The 17,627-nt window shown below is 38.3% G+C and overlaps 1 protein-coding gene across 4 annotated transcripts in view; it reads right to left on the reverse strand.

Moving 5' to 3' along the window:
- Positions 1-17,079: 17,079 nt before the first annotated feature.
- VCAN (versican) overlaps positions 17,080-17,627 on the reverse strand; it is a gene marked incomplete at both ends in the record, with an annotated part of 100,571 nt that continues 100,023 nt past the window's right edge. For all 4 annotated transcript variants that reach the window (XM_082836359.1, XM_082836357.1, XM_082836358.1 and 1 more), the window contains 2 exons: positions 17,080-17,207; positions 17,354-17,536. In XM_082836359.1, coding sequence (XP_082692485.1) covers positions 17,080-17,207; positions 17,354-17,536 — 311 coding nt within the window. The remainder of the gene's footprint in view (positions 17,208-17,353; positions 17,537-17,627) is intronic.

A 17,627-nucleotide genomic window follows, 5' to 3' on the forward strand; every position in this document is an offset into this window, starting at 1 on the left:
AATCTTGGGTTGACTCTTAGAACAACTAAATTCTTGCAGATATTAACTTAACGTGTTCCCTTTTCTAGCATTCAGATTTGAAACAACCTATCTGGTTTAGTGAAAAATAAGCGAGAATTGTTCAAAGCACCATGTAGGGTTCAGTCACATCTCGGATTATGGGTCTCCCAGAAACATCTCCTCTGGGATCTGCCCTGGCTCTTCAACCAACTAGATATGACCTACAGAGATGAGCTCTAGGGAAAAAAAACTAAGGAAATGCTATCAGACCCTTCTAAATTTGTATTCATAGAACTTCCATTATCATGCATGGTGTCCCAAGATGGCAGCACAGTGACTTGGGTATTAAGAAACTGGAGACAAATGGAGAAAGGACACAATGATCTGCATGAATTGCCTTTATGTAAGATGCTCTCCATTTGTAAAAGTCCATACAAAGTACAAACAACCACTAGGAGTCATAAAAACCATATACGTGCAATTGTTTAGTTCCCGCCAAGATAGAGAAATGGGGACCAGATTTACTTTTTTTGTTTTAAACAACAACAAACAAACAGATAAGCTATAGAAAAACAATGGTTTTCAGATACTGAACAATAGGCAGCACCAGACCACAATCCTTGACAGAGGAGAAACAGGTGAGGCAACTAAAAAAAAAAAAAAAAAAAATGCCTTTCCATCTGAATCTCTGACAAGTGGAAATAATTCACAAGCTCCAAGCAAATATCCTCAATCATTTTTCTTTCATTTTCCAGAATATGGAAAAGCATCCCCTCATACAACAAATAGGTATGGAGTCTCCAGTATGTTACAGTTACAAACACTGAGAGCTAGTAAGGGAGACAAGCAAGAAACAAGTAACAACGAAATAAGTAATAAAATTTCAGCTGATGAAGAGTATAAAGTAAAACATAAAATAGTAAATGCTTCATAGGGACCGAGGACAAAGCATGTGCCTGAATAGATGTGATAATCAGGAAAGTCATTCTTAAGAGGACATTTGAGCAGAGACCTGAAAAATAAGGCATGGAGAGCTAGAGAAAGAACATTCTAGATACAGAAAACATGACATATAAAGGCCGGGAGATGAGAATGCGAACGAGACAGAAAATATAGTGAGTGAAGGGAACCTAGCAGAAAATGAGTCTAGGATGGCAGGTTAGAGTCAGAGCATGGAAAGCCTTGGGGGCCATGAAAACCTTCGTATTTTATTCTCAATGAATCTGCTTTAAATCTAGGAAAGTTTTGAGCAGGTAAGCGACATGATTACATTTCTATTAAAAAAAAACTCACCCTGGCTTATCGCAACACCAACAAAATGACCGAAGTGGAAGCGAAGAATAAGCTGACCTTCCGCAAGTTCACCTTCCTCGGCGTGGACCTCGACCAGTTAGTTGCCGGACATCCGTCCCAGGAGCAGCGGATGCAGCTACGCAGCGCCCGCCACTGAGACCCGGCCTGCGGAGGAAGCCGCACTTGCTGCTGCAGCGCCTGCGCAGGCCAGGGAGGAGGCACCGCCCACGGAGAAGCCCCAGGTGGAGAAGACTCCCCTGCTCGGAGGTGATTATCTCGCCCGAGATGCGGGGCAGCATGGTGGGCGTTAACAACGGCCAGACCTTCAGCCAGGTGGAAATCAACCCTGAGATGATCAGCTTCTACCTAGGCGAGTTCTCCATCACCTACAAGCCCGTGAAGCTCGGCTGCCTGGCATCAGGGACCCCACTCCTCCCGCTTCATCCCCCTCACGCAGCCTGTGGGCCAATAAAGACAGAGTCCCCTTAAAAAAAAAAATCACCCTGACTTCTGTTGGAGAATGGATTGTATTGGGTTAAGAGTAAATACCTAGAGACCAAATGGAAGGCAGTTTTAGGAGGAGGGCCAGAAATGATGGTGCACCAAAGTGGCAGTTCTAGATGTGGGGAGAAGTAATTGAATTCAAAATAGATGTTCCCATTTATACTACAATATATGCTACATTGCAGATGCTGTTCTAAGTACTTTCACACAATGGCTCATTGATAACACAACTACCGTATAGGGTAGGCACTATAAATAGCCCCATTTTAGGAGATGAGGAAACTAAGGCACAGAGTAAAGTAACTTGTCAAATATTACAGGCTGTTAAGAGGCGAAACCTGGTTTTGACCTCAGGAATCCAGCTCTAGGACTCCTCTCTTAACCATCACAGATACTGTAGCACCTACAGGCGATAACTGCCAATTTCTCACTTCAGTCACTTGGGCTTGCTTTTGGTTTCTCAAATATGCCATGTGCTTTACTCCTTCAGGGTCTTCACATAAGATTTTCTTTCCCTGAAATGCCCTCCCCACCCCAGATTTATATTTTGCTTTCCTGGTTTTTTTCTCATCCTTCAGGCCTCCCCTCAGCTTAAATGTCACCTCCTCAGGGTGGTCTTCCCATTCCATTAAAAGTAAACACCCTCCCCCCTCTGTTATTCTTCCTCACAGTGCTCTGTTTCTTCCTTGGATGAAGTAGGAGGGAAGAACAGGGATTTGTATTTGGACATGTTAAATGTGAGATATCTATTAACATTCAAGTGGAGATGTAGGGTAGGCAATTGGCCATGTAAGTCTGGAATTCAAGAGAAATATCCAGGCTGAGTCATAAACATATATGGTCTTTACAGTCAGAAGACTGGATGAGATCAACAAGAGAAAGAGTATAAATAGAAAAGATGTGGAGGGACCAGCGAGGGAGATGCCCAAGGAGTAGAAGAAAACCAAGTTAATGTGATTCCTGGAAGTCAAGTGAATGAAGTGTTTACAGGAGGAGTTTAAATGACTGATCAACTGGATCAAATGTACCTGGCATAAAACAAAGCCGTTGTGTCTTCTGTGGCCAGAGGACCTTAGGAAAATCTTGCTTTTTTTTTTTGTAAGGATTGGACTAGGAAGAGATTTTGTTATTTATTTATTTGTTTATTTATTTATGGATTGCCAACAAGAAAGACCTGGGGTCAGAAAGGTCTGTAGTTTCTAGCTATATTTATAACTATACATATTTACACCTATGGTTAAGTTTGTTTTCATAACAAAGATAAGTAGCCTTAGAGATTGCTGCTCTTGTAGAAAACTAAATACTGATGGTTAGGGTTTTAAAGATCTCACAAAGATGGTACAATGGGCTAGAAGTGGATTTTACTGCCAGTGCCCCAAGTTGCAGGTAGGTGGCCGAGGAAGTCAGAGCTGTTATTTTCATAGCAGTATGGCGTAATTTGTACTGGAGAAATGCACGCTGCATGATTCTGGAGGCTTTTCTGCAATTCACAGTGGTACGTTCATGAATAGCTATTACTTTGACTGTCCTTTTTGAAATCTGCCCATTTCGTCTACTCTTTTACAAGCATCATTATAAGTGATGCTCCTGCAGGATCCAAAGTGTCAGATGGACAATTTCAGAAGCAAAGACCAGGAAGGAAATTAGATAGATACATATAGAGCTAGGTATTTTATATGTACATATTTATTATATATTATGTTCTGTATTATTTATATGTTACATATGTATTATATTCACTGTAGTGTGTGATATATAAACTACCGGTGATACACATCCCATTGTTCTAATGGGGCTTTTCTCCATTAAAAGAAACATCAAGTGATCAAATTTTATAAGATAATACTATTCCATTTGAAACTAAAATCTGCTTTCACATTCTTTCAAAAAGAGTCACCGTTTCCACTGAGGCGTGTATTGGCAACCTCGGAGTATTAATCCAGTAAAGAAGATTAAATATTAGTAGAAGTGTGGGATAGATCATTTTCTTTCTTTCTTGGATTTAGAGCTTTGTTCTGCTTTTCATTCTGAGTACATGAGGTGAATGTAGATGGGCCAAATAAAATTAGACATATTAGCATGTCATAATTAATATCAAATGATGAAAAATAATTTTGGCAGGCCAACTTGAAATGAGCTTTTTTGGACCCATGCTAATTATCTGTAGTTTCAGTTTTATTATGAACCAACAACTGCTGGAGATGACTTCAACTGGCTTCACTTGTGCTTTAAATAATTCGTGTTTAATAATGTATTATGCATTACACAGATATTCCTACAGAACCCGAGTTTCAATTACCTGTCACTTCAAATTACAGGCTCCCAGTAATTAGTTTCTGCCACATAACACATAATGGAACAGACCAAAGTTTATAGAAAGTGGGAGCAAATCTACTGAGCCAGTTTGGCATGAGTAGATTTCAAAATTAACCAATTTGTGTACCTTTTAATATATATCTCCGCAGGAATTAAAGAGTCGTCTGATTAACCTTTCTGAGTCTCCCTTATTTGTAAAAAAAAGAGATAGTGAAGATAGTGTCTGCCTCCTAGAGATTACTCATTCACCTTTCGAGATAAAGGCATGTAGTTCAGTCACCAGGATTTCATCAGTGATCTGCCTTCAAACACCTTTATATCCAGTCACAAATTATTTCTAAAAGCAGAGCCAACTAGTACATGGTATTATATTTAGAATAAAATCTGAAGCCTTTATGTGACCCATGAAGCCTTCTATCAACGGTTCTCCAACCTGAGTGCGCATTAGGATCACCCAGGGGGCTTTAGAACAGATTCTGTGAGAGCAGGGTTTGGAGAGGTGGAGAGGATTGGGAAGGGCGGAGGGCCTTGCCTGACTATGCTTTGTAAGTTTCCCAGCTATGACAGGTTTGAGAACCACTGCCGTACATGATCATGTCCAGAGCTACATTGCCTGTGAACTTATTAGAAATGCAAATTATCAGGCCCTACCCTGGATCAACTGAATTGGAAACTGGGAGCTGGGCACAACTATCTGTGTTTTAATAAGGACTCTGGCAGACTTTGATGCCCGCTAAAGTGTGAGAACCGGCGCTCCAAGCTCTTACTATTGAAAGTGTGTTTTATCTTCCAGCAAAATCAACATCACTTAGGAGCTTGTTAGAACCCCAGACCCATCTTGAACCTTCCGAAGCAGAATCTGCATTTTAACAAAGTCCCCAGGTGATTTGCAGGCACATTCAAGTTTGAGAAGCACGACTCTAAGACACTGGTTCCAGCCTTGGCTACAAGTCGGAAGCTTGGTGGAGCTGTAAAACAAATATATAGATACCTGGTGTGCTGAGCAGGCAGTTCCTGGTTTTCCCCCTTTTGACACAGAGAGCTCTTCTTTCATGGTTTGGAATAAGCTTTCACGGTAAGAAGGGCTCTTCTCCTACCAGTGGCCTCCTCTCCTGCCCTTTTCACCAGAACAGCTTCAGAGGGAATCACATTGGCTGAAATCGCTAAAATTGTCTGACTCCTGCCTCTGTCTATGCTCAGAGGGCCTCGCAACGTCCCTAGCTCCCAAAGTGGCCTCTGGTTCTTTTGGCGTGTCTCAACATTCCCACTGCTGCCTGGCCTGCAGCCACTCAACTTTCTCTGCTTTTCTCCCCCTAACTATGGGCTTGTTTTGTCCCTAAAGTACAGCACTGCATAAGCCTTGGTGTCAGAGTCTCTAATAAAAATAGAGCCTTCCTCTATGTCTCATGGGGTAGACATGGATGGGGTAGGTACCTGTCCTCTCACTTCCTCACCTGGAAAAAACAAAGAAAAAAATCTTTGCCTTAGTTTTCAGCAAAACCAAAATTCCCCGTAGAAATGTATTCATAAAACTTGATTCCTAAGAATAATCTCTTCATGGTGTATCAGACATCACCAAATCCTAAACACCAGTTAGGTACAGTTAGGAGCCAGCAACACTGTGTGAGCAAACTGAGTACCATAGGGACCAAGTCTCAAGAAGCCTCGTAGATGGTAGATGGAGGTGCTGGGGCCTGATCCTACGCCTTCTGATTTCAGGCAGATCTACTTTCTGCCACACCTAATCTGCCTCTAGTGCCTATGGTCCGATAATGACTCCTCCCCCTGACGTCACCCTCTGCAGGGTCAACTCAGGATCTTTCAGTGGCTTTCAGGATGTGCAGGGGGCTCCGCCATCCACTTGGAGCATAAGTATTCAGTTCCCAACTCCCAAACAATGAACTGGGAGACATAAGAACAGAAAGTTCAGCCCAAACATTGTTTGGCACCATGTCAGTACACTGTAAATCTCCTTACAATATGGCGGAAAACATGACTTTAAAAGAAATATCTGAAGCAATGTATTCAAGACAAAGGCCCTTATTTACCACAGAATTATTACAAACAACTTGTTGCTTAGATACAACTCTTCCTCCCTACCCCCAAACATTTATTCCCATTCTGAACTTACAGGCTATTTCTAGCTGCCAACACAGCTTGCTTTACTCTGAAACGTCTTTAATCCTGAGGCTGATCATATATATTTTCAGTGTGTCAGTATAGGTGTAGGATGTTCTCAATTTATTTCTGGAAAGCTGAAAATTTTCATTTGCCGGGAGTAACTTCTAAAAACCAGAAGAGCCTTGTGCTATTGTCAGAACAACATAATAAAGTCTGAAATGAATCTAAGAAATTAAATAGAATAGTTCCTGGAGTGTAGTTCCTGCTCAAAAAAATATCTGTTGAATGAATATAAAAGTGAGTGCACAAATGAATAAATGTGTACTTTTAAATCTGTACCCTAAATCTAATTAAATTTTTAAGGGTTATGAAAATTTGGAGCACATTATTTTCATGTTTTTTCTGCTACATCCTCTTTGAAGCAGTAAATTGGGTATTTTATTTAATCTCGACATTCACTTCAAAAATCTACATATTCACATACATACATGTGTCTCAGGACACATGATAAAACATACCAGTGACTACTCTGAATGCCGTAACATGGCTGTATCTGCAAATTTCGTACAATAATTTCTTGATCTCCAGGATCAAGTTAAATGGCTGCATGGAGATTTGTTCACATATTGCTGGAAAGCAACTTCTGGTTCTCTTCTAACGGCAAATATTTACTTTGGTTAAATAGGCAACAGTGAAGGTCACAATGGACTGACATCTAGCATGAAATGACACTGACATTCACTCTGACTCTGCATGACTCTGCAGACTTAGATAGATACAAATTGCAGCTGCGCTTTTCCAAACATTCACGTGATTTTCTAGAAATCCCAACAGCTTCTCATCTGCTAAACCATTCAGTCAGCCACTAACTTAGGTGACAGACAACAGTGGATGGCATATTTCTGGAGCAAAGAGTGGTGAGAGACAGAAAGAAACGGCTTCACGTTTTTCTTTTTCTGATGCTGCTGGTTAATAGAACTGCTCAATGAATATAACATAACAGGCTCTTGGTGGTACCTGAGGCAAGGAGACAAGGGATTTCTGTCTTGGTTTCAGTATGGTGTTGTTAACTCATCCCACTGACCTTAGTTTCAACAGGCTCCCCCTCTGTCTGAGGAGTATCTGCTAAATGTATTAATGAGCTCCTGAGTCAGGCTTTCTGGGTGCACATCCGAGAGTATGCGCTAGGAGACTTGGGGCTGTCAGTGTAATCTCCCTGGGCCTCTGTATCTCCACCAGGAAATAGGAATGACAGTAAAATCGACATGAATATTAAGAGAGGTGATTTAGTCATATTCATTTAGCAAATATTTATTGAGTACCTGCTGCATGCCAGGTACTATTGCAGGTGTTAGGAACATGGTGATGATCGAGACAGAGGAGTCCCTGTACTTACGGAGCTTACATTCTCATGAAAGAAGACAGATGGCAATTCGCTTATGAGAGTGACTGACACCCAGTAAATAGTACCTTCACCACATAGCTATTGAGCACTCTTTGGGGCGGTATGGGTAAAAAATAGTGACCTCAAGCAAATATTCTCTTGAACATTTATTTTCCTATTTGTGCTTTTCTGAATTTACCAATGCATTTACAATGAGCAGGGATTACTTAGGTAATAAATTAAGAACAATAAAAGAGCAATGACATAATTTAACAAATACCTAAAAAGTGTTTTCATGGCATCTAAAAATGAGAATTATGATTCAGGAAATGATTCAACAAACATTACTTGCCCACACGGTTTTCAGCCGGGATGCATATCTTCCAGCTTTTGCACAGCGGTCCTTTTATGCTGGGCAACTTCAGCATCTCTCATCCTTTGGTCTGGTCTCCATCCTGGGCCTCCTCCTTTGGATGGACAGGACTGGTATCTTTGTGTTCAAGGCCTCAGCTAATTAAAAATCCTTCTAAATGATTTCATTTTTCATTCTTACACAATCAGAAACCCCCAAGCAACTGATATTTGCCCATTGTTAGTGAGATTCAAATATAAACTGTCTTCTTTCTTTAGCGTGAATGCTTTGTAGCATTTCTACTTTCCCTAATGCTGTACTCAAAATGCTATAATTAATATTTTTCTTTTATCCTCTTTCATAATCAGAGCATCACCAAATCCCAATGCCTGCTTTTTAGTGACATGTTTTTTCTCTGCCTAGATTAGTACAACCTCCGAAGTCCCAGCAAGTCTTCTTCCTTTCCTAAATCCTTATCCAAAAGCATAGTATTGTTTTATTACTCTCATTCTTCTGGAATTACTTAGCTAATTTTCTTCTATTCATTTTACTGGGTTACTTTTTTTTCTTTCTTGCTTATGTGTTCATTTTTAAATTCCCAAATGACTCATTTTGCCCTACATATCCTTATACAAAATAAAAGAATCTGTTAATTCACCTCACATCTTAAGGTAGAAGAGACTCCACGGTAAAAGTATAAGTATTGCCACGTATGACACAATGATATTACTTACAAAAAAGCCTATGTAAACAGATGTTCCCACCTTTAGTTTTAAGAAATTGTACTTCCCTTTAGTGCTCAAACAATATTTCCAAGACCACTTGTTACTTGACAAAAAATTTAAACATTTTAGCAGATTCCTTCCAACAGATGTTCCCGGCACACTGCCCAGTCCCATAAATCCACCTGGCATGTCATTCTGACCCCAGCCAGCCTTCTGGTACCAGGCACATGACTCTAGATCCCATCACGCCATCTGTACTTGGCTTTCTAAGGCTGCTGCTGATCTCTTTACCTCTCCACTCTTCCCATAGGAGGGCTGGCCTATCCCTTAACTCTGAAAAGCTCAGTTAAGCCCTAACTTAAGAAAACTATGCTGAGGACGTGAGGAAATGTAAAGAATTCTAACACAGATAAATAACTCAGAACTGTGCGGTTTATCAACTACTTCCAGAGTTTACAGGCCCCTCCACAGGTGGAGACCTGTTTCTCTTAATTTCAGCACATCTACTCCCAGGTTGCTGAAACTAACTTCCCTCCTCGACACAGGAAGGCCCTTCTGCCAATAATTTTCCACTCCTTGGAATCAAGACCCTAGAGAAGGTAAACAGAATATTTCTCAAAGTAAAAATTTACTCTAAAAATACACCACTTTGCATGAGAAGATAACATCCACTTTATAATGCAGAGCGACTCAGCTGCTCCTTTTACCAATTCAGTCCAAAGTAGGAGCTTGGTCTTAAACTTGTGTAACTTACAGACCCCCCCTGGAATGGCTCCTCCAAAAACAAAGGGAGGAAAAAACTTCTCTGAAAGACAGAAGCAGACCTCTATCCAGAGAAACAAAATGGTCTGGCAACTTTAAAATACCAGTCTCCCTTCCTTTCTCTTCCCACTTTCCCCATGTGTGGTCATAAAACTTCTAAAATATTGGGGTTTTAATCTCACAATAAGCTATGCACATGTAAACCTTGACACCTACTCTTTTCTTTGCTCCTTATTATAAGACAAGTATTGATCACTGAACTTGACTGTGATTTCAAGCTGAGAAGTATCACATTTAACTTTGGAAATCAAGCCAGAGAACACAGCCTTAGGACCAAGCAGTCTGCAGCGTGGCTATGTTTATGCATAGCTGAGGCAGAAAAATGGCTGGCAGTTGCAACAAGCACATGTTTAGCTTTTAGTGGCTGTAAGGAAGGACTAAAGATATAACCTCACAATAAGATGCCATGAAAGAAACCAAGAGAACCAACGTGGTCGCTTCCAGACTGTAATGTAGCATGCCTGTCCTGTGATTGATAGGAACTGTGTTACTTCCATAATTTCCCTGAAGCACTGCATCTAAAAACACTTTGTCAGTCAGGAATCCAGTAGGAAACAGATGACACAATCAAACTGGGTAAGATGAAGAGAGTTTAACGAAAGGACTATTTAATATACAGATGGGTAGCTTAAGGAAATCACAATTTATAGTGCAGTACCCATGGACCAGTAATAGTGGAGAGCTCTTACTCCCTCAGTCCTGAAGGGTCAAGGTGAGAGAGCAGTAGAGAATAAGAGGTAGAGAGGGCTATGTCGAGATGGGTGTCAATCTCCCAGGGCACAAAGCAGGAGGAGAAGGGTAGAGAGTGTATCTGGAGGGGTAAACCCTCTGTCCCATTAAGTTAGAGAACATTTCTGGTCTTCCATTTTTACCTTGTACACAATCGCTACAAGGGGAACCTGACTTTTCATCAGAGACTGAACAGGAAGCCAGACTGATCTAATTAGAAGAAAAAAACTTAAATTTAATTGATTAAAACTTAAATTATTTAAATTTAATTGTTGATTTACTTAAGATTTCTAAATCAGTTCCTCCATTCTCAAGCACATAATACCTAGACAGTCTTTTTCCCCCAAAGCATTTTGCTATGCATGTAAAATTAATTTCATTTTGTAAACAATAGCTTCTGGAGAATTTTGAGCTGTAGAACACCAAGCTCTGATTGCACATTTGAAAAAGTACTCTGTAGTAGTTTAAAAGATCATTTTGAAAGTGATGCATCTAGAGACAGTAATACTATATGAGATTTGTGGACAGCTGGGATAGAGAGAAGATGGTAATATGAGAAACTTTTGGAGGTGGAATTAATAGAATTTGGTTCTTGATTGAATATGGGCATAACTTAGGAGTCCAGGATGACTCTTAGACTCCTAGTTTAAAAAAAAATGTGTAGACAATTAGTAGGATGGGTGGATAATATTTCAATTTGGGACATATAGAACTTAATGTACTGCTGAAACCCAACCAGCTGGATACATACCTTTCCCACAGAAGAAAGAGATATGGAAATTATAATGTAGGAGTGAGTTAAGGCCTATGGTTATGGTTGGAATCAGGTGAAGATGGAGAGCAGAGCAAAGAGATGACCAAAAATGGAGACTTTAGCAACAACATTTTGAGAATTCAGATCTCTTCCATCTTTAGTGCCATTGATAATCTTTCCCATCAGATAGTCAATTCCAGTGAGGAGAGGGACTTGGCCTATCTTGTTTATAACAGTAGCCCCGATATCTAGCAGAGTGCTTGACACATGGTAAGTCTCAATATACATTATTGAATGAATGATGAGTTCAATCTGGCTAATGGACATTGGAGAGGGTCATCTGATTTAGGAACTGGAGTTATTTATAGATCAATTCACTCTGAAGGATTCTCCCATCTAGACGTCTTTTAGGGCTCCCCACTGAATTTGAAGTTCCTTTTCTTGGCTAGCTACTGTTAGGAAGTTTTATCTTTTTTGCTTCTATTATTTCTCAGTTTTTAAATTTGTCTTAATTCTTTCATTTCAAGCTTTGTTTTAGGTCTGTCTGTTAAGAAATGATTATTTTTAACCATGCCTCTTTATTCAGCTTTCCCTGTAGTGAAAGCTTTTCTCACTTTTTTCTTGTATAACCAGAGGCCCATTCAATATTGGGAAAGCAATCACCAAACATGCTCACAAGTACAGATAGATAATGTACTAAAAATACTTTAAAGACTGTGTATCTTAAAGCAGTGGTCTCCAAATCAGGGTTGCTTGATCAGAACTTTGCTGATCTTAAGTGAATTTTCAATACAGGACAGGAAGTAGGAACCGGATTAGCCTTGAGCTAATTGTCCATAAGTCATGTATCATGCAAAATAAAGACTCTGGGGGGGTGGTGTACATGGGCACACAAAAGGAAGAAATTTCCATAACTTCAACGTTTTTGATATCATCTTCTTTATACCAGTTCTCATAAACTTTAGAATCATCCTGAGTGCTTGTGAAAACCCAGGTTGCTCTCCTCATTCCCCAACATTTCTATTTCAATACGGCAGGGCCTGAGGATTTGCATTTCTTACAAGTTCCTAGGTGATGTTAATGCTGTTGTTTCAGGAAACAAGCTTTGAAAACCGAAGGCTTTAGACTCCGACTTCATAAAAAACAACCACCATATCGAACACACCTTTCATCCATCCTGAGTCTTAGGATGCATTGACATGGGATGTAAAAATTATGAACAGAGAAAAGGACGAATCAAAATGAATGACTCTGGTGACAGTGTACAAATCAAAACCTTTTTTAAGTCAGGTGTTTACCAAAAAAATTTAAGAAGGACTTCATTGAGATGTCAACTGAAAGGTAATTGAAAGTAATTTTTGACAGACCACTATATGATTTTTGACATATAATTCAGAAAGAAGTTTAAAAATATTGAGTAGCTCTGCATAATAAAACTATCATTTCCATTTACTTATTTAAGTGAGAAAGTTTTCTCAATGTTTAAATCTGTAAGAATAAAATAGGAATAGAATTGATGCTAAGCCATGACACATTCTAGTCTTAGGTAATGTTTACTCATGGAAATGTGATTTGGGAAAAACAGCCCTAATCATCTCATTGAGATACATTTCTAATAAAATGTTACAATTTGTGTAATTAGCTTTCAAATTTTGTAAGAGTGTAATATTGCTTTGAGCAATTGTATATCTGTAAATTACAAGGATAACTTAATCCAGGAGAGGATTTTTAACTTTTATACCTTTACGTTTATGTTCATAAGACAAAATTAATTTTCCACTTGAAAGTACAAGTTTTGATGTATATATGGTGATAGCTTAATCAATAGAAGACTTTCAAGCACATAAACGTATAATATTTAGATACAATTCCATGGGGGAACTGAAATAAAAAAGCAAGTCCAAAAACAAAAACATAAAATATCTGACTATTAAAAGAGTATTTTTCTTCAAGTATTTTTTAGATGGATGATAGTGGGAATCAAACTATTACAGTATTTAGAATCCACTGAATATATTTAAGAGAGTGATGTTATGTGTTTATTTTAGAACAGCAATATTTAGAATATGCCAAAACTAAAATCCTTTACAATTGTTTTGCTTTATGATGAAAAACATTTTGGTTGACAACTTAAAATGTGATGGATACATAGTTTAACATTTTATTTTAGAATACACACTATCAAAAAATTACTTACGACTTACTGCCTTAAGGCAATCAACTTTTAATCTTCAGCAGGGATCATTTGATGGACTCAGACAGAACTGTGAATTTAAATTCCAATGAAAACCCAGGCTTTGCCTATTCTGTAAACATCTCAACAAAAACCATTCTTGTTCTTGTTTGGCATTTTCTCTTTCTTGTCCAGCTGGGATCCAAACACTCAGAAATGAGTAATAACGGGAAAAGATTATACACTCTTGAACGGCTCATTCAAAGACCTTTATAAACTTTGTATATAGACTTGTTTTAGAAAAGAATCATTTGGGTGAGTTCTGGTTTGTTTAGCAAATGGGAACCGCAGCACAGTTAAAAGAAAAAAGAAAGGATGTACAAATGGTACAAAACCATCACTGCAGGCCTTTTCCTTCAAAAACCACTTCCCTGCATTTGTAATACTGGGAAACATAAAAAGAAACACATTTAAAAATGTTGAAGTCATCACTGAGTCTTTAGCTTCTTGATAACATCTTTTGCTTTTATCTAAGATATATTTTCTCTTGGAGATTGTTTTCTTGGGAGACAGTCTTGCACAGGCATGCACAAAATCAACTCTGAACTTTTTGAAAACTATTTTATATTTTCTGTCCATTTTCAAACTCCACAACTTTATTTTGCATGATATATGACTCCTGCACAATTAGCTCAAGGCTAATCCAGTTCCTACTTCCTGTACCGTAATTGAAAATTCACTTAAGATCAGCAAAGTCCTACTTGCTATCACATTAAAATGATGTATTTCTCCCGATACAATCTCTCATACCTCTTTTCCATTTCAGCTACCCCATAAAACCACCTCTTCTTCCCCTGATAGGCAACCTAGCTTTTAGAAATGAATAGAAAACCACCTCTGGCTGACTTTGAGTAGTGCTGAGTCTCCTTAAACTTCTCACTCTGTTCCAGCATTGTGGGTAATGGAACATCCCATAGACTCTATTATTTGCACCTAGATCAGTAAAAATTTATCTGATGGATTTATAAACATCTAATAAGGGTGTATATGCACAAGTAATACAAATTCTTATATACGCCCTTGGGTAATTTCTATTTAAAGTTCTATATAAAGATATGACAGATTGCACATTAAAAGGACAAGCTAAGCAAGAAAAAGAATCTCTTCTGTATCTATTCATGCCTAACTTCCCATATATTTTTGACATTCCAAGAAAGAAACCTCAAAATAATTTTCCACTCACCTTTGTCCTTTATGATATCTTCTATACAACTGCAGAATATATAATGGATTTGTTCTTCCAAATTATCAATAAAGATATTGAATAGAATGGGCTGTAAAATAACTCCCATGGGATGCATCCAGTATAAAAATCTTACATTGGCAGAGACCTGTCTAGCTCATTTACTGTTGAATCTCCAGGGCCTAGTACAGTGCCTAATACATAGTAAGTACTTAGTAATAGTGAATGAATGAAAATAAAGTGATGGATGAATATCTGGATGGATAGGAACTTGGTGTTTTTGACATCTTCTGATCTTTTTTTTAGATATGATCTTCTAGCCAGTAAATTAACCTCCTAAATGTATAACAATTGAGAACATAACATTTTATGTTTTTATTGAGAGTATTATGCAGGTTCTGGAGATTACCTGCATCCACTACCAACAAACTATGTAACTTGGGACAAATGACTTGAATTCTCTGTGCTTGATCCCTCATCAATCAGACATTAACAGCCTCTCTCTTAGGCTTGTTGGGAGATGATATACATAAAACACTTGGCCTGGTTAATAGGAAGAATTCTGTAAGTGTGACCTGTCACTTTTCCTATTGCATGTTTCCTTCATGTTTGAGATTAATGCCTAAGAATGTATATGTAAACATTATCAGAATTACTATCTCAATTTTTGCAGGGACATTTATAATCACCTCTCTGCTAGCCATAAAATCATTTCATCCAAGCCAGCAGCTTGTACTTCATGATAGATCTAGAATGTAAAAATGTTCGTGCACATTAGGGTTTAAAGTTGTAAATAACCAGACCAGTCACAGTATAGTAAAAGAAGGATTTTAGGTTTCTTTGGCGAAACAAAAGCAGGTATAAAAAGTTACAAAGATTTTAGATTTTCATTCACAAAAAAAAAAAAACAGTCATTCACATTTTACACTATACACGGTATAATATAAATACAGGAACGTATTATGTGCATTGTAATGAAAGAGGAAAAACTAAAACCTAATAGGTAGACACAGAGTTGTTCTGTGCTCTAGAACACCCAAAGGTGGATCACATTTAACGCAGCAACCAAGGGAACTTGCCTAAAGACAGTGTGTATGATTGTGGCTACTGTGGTTCCTTCTAAGTCAAAAGAGGTTCTGTGAAAAAGAATCCATGTTGGGTCTGCTCTTCTTCTATTTGCATTTTATTTGTTGTCTTCTCAAGATCATTCTAACTAAAATTAGGGAAAGACTCCTAAATGCTTTCTTCCCATTACAGGGTTTTCTTTAAACATTAAATTAAGTGGATAATGATTCAGAGTCATCTTCAGCAGTCATTTTATTCAAATTAAGGGGAGAAAACAGGGTGGGAAGAGATAGGGAGAAATTTTAACACATACACTCCACCTAACAGGAAGCAAAGCCCACACTATTTCTATATATATGCTCCTTGCTTAGAATGGGCAAACATCATTTGCTGAAAGCTATACACTTTTCCACTCTTTTTATAATAAACACTTGATGCATTCTATCCATCACATTATTTCATCAGGGACAGAGTACCTAGATTATATTGTTCCAAACTGTGTGAGGGAAGTATAAAGGCTAACACTGAAAAATAACTAACATACTATGTCAATGTTCAGGTTTGGGGTAAAATAACATCCAATAAATTAAATCAGTATGGCTTACTTCATTTATTTATGTATGCTTCACAGCTGCAGCATTCATACATGAACATTCAAAACTTTATAAAAGATTAAAATGGTTATATATACAAAATTTCTTTCTTTGAATGTGTGTTGTTTTAACAAACCCCCTCCCTCCAGAGCCCTAGGTCTATATCCATTTGAAATGTTGTTGATCTGTAATCTTGCAAGTTAGTGTTATAAAAAGCCATTAAAAAGGAGACCCAGTTGAGTTAATAATTAGCACTTTGACCCCTAAAAAATGCTCCTAGTCATAGAAAAGTCCTCCATTCAGGCCTTTCTTGTAAGTGAAGAAAAAGTAATGCAGCAAAAAAAGAGTTCCACGTTGCAGTCTCTAGTTCCGTTGGGATCCCATTAGCCAGCCAGGCTTCAGCATCACATGGAAGCCGGTTGTACCTAGGGCAGAAATGGTGCAGCGACCTACAAAACTTTGTGTTTGTTAATTGTCCAGGAAAAGCCATCCTCCATCTTGCTGACAAAGGGCAAGGGAAACCATTTCCAGCCTAAACAAACTACCAAAAGCAGCCGAACAAATGATTAAAGACCTGTAAGGCTCCATAATCATCATTAAATATGCCCGAACTCAGTGTGACTTTTTATTTTATATACAGGATTAAAATCAACATTAAATCATCTTATTTACATTGCCATTGGTGCTGAAATGGAGCTTTTTAAATAGTACAGTAGGCTGGTATACATTATAAAATGGTCTGCACTGGAGGCAAATAGAAAACTAAAGAAATTAGATAGTCTGGAAATGGTTACATTCTGCCCTTATTTTCTTTCCTTCTGTTTGCTTTCTTTTTGAATGCCAATACTTTCATTTAAAATGTTTTCGAGCACAGCAACCCAAAATGACTGGACGGTGGTCCAAAAATCCAAACCAACTGATAATACTTCTCGAGGTGATAGGAAAGGCACAGGAAGTTAGGACTTTGGCTGAAATGATGAAAACACATGTTCGCCATTTTAGGGATCAGCGCCTTGATTCTTGCCACCTCCTGCTCCAACGGTGATCATGTTTTGATGTATTTATTGAATTGTCCTTTGCTGATGAGGAATTTTTAAAGTATTTCTTAGAATAAGTCCTTTGGTATGCAGATGCTACATGGAAGGAAAGAAAGAAAGAAAAGAAAACACAACAATATTACTTGCTCCATACCCTAAACTACCAATACCGTAGCCGTAAAATGAGGGTGTCTAGTAGTTGTTATAGCATGGTTGTCCATTCTTTCTAAAGGACCACTTACGGTTCAGGCAGGTAATTTTAGGCATAGCCCATCTTCCATTTCCTAGGCAACGGATGGTTGGAAGGTGGCGTTGAATGAAACCATCTTTGCAGTGATATCTAATCAGGGAGTTGATTTCATAACGAGGTTTCATCTTTCCAAAGGTCTTGGCATTTTCTACAACAGGGGGCTGGCCGCAAGCAACTAAAGAAAAGTAAATTGGGTTATTTCCAAATAATCTAAGTATTTCTATTGGCATGAGTTTCTCTTTTTTTTTTCTCTTTCCTTCTTTATT

This window comes from Leucopleurus acutus, assembly GCF_964270905.1.
Source record: "Leucopleurus acutus genome assembly, chromosome: 3".
Lineage (NCBI taxonomy): Eukaryota > Metazoa > Chordata > Mammalia > Artiodactyla > Delphinidae > Leucopleurus > Leucopleurus acutus.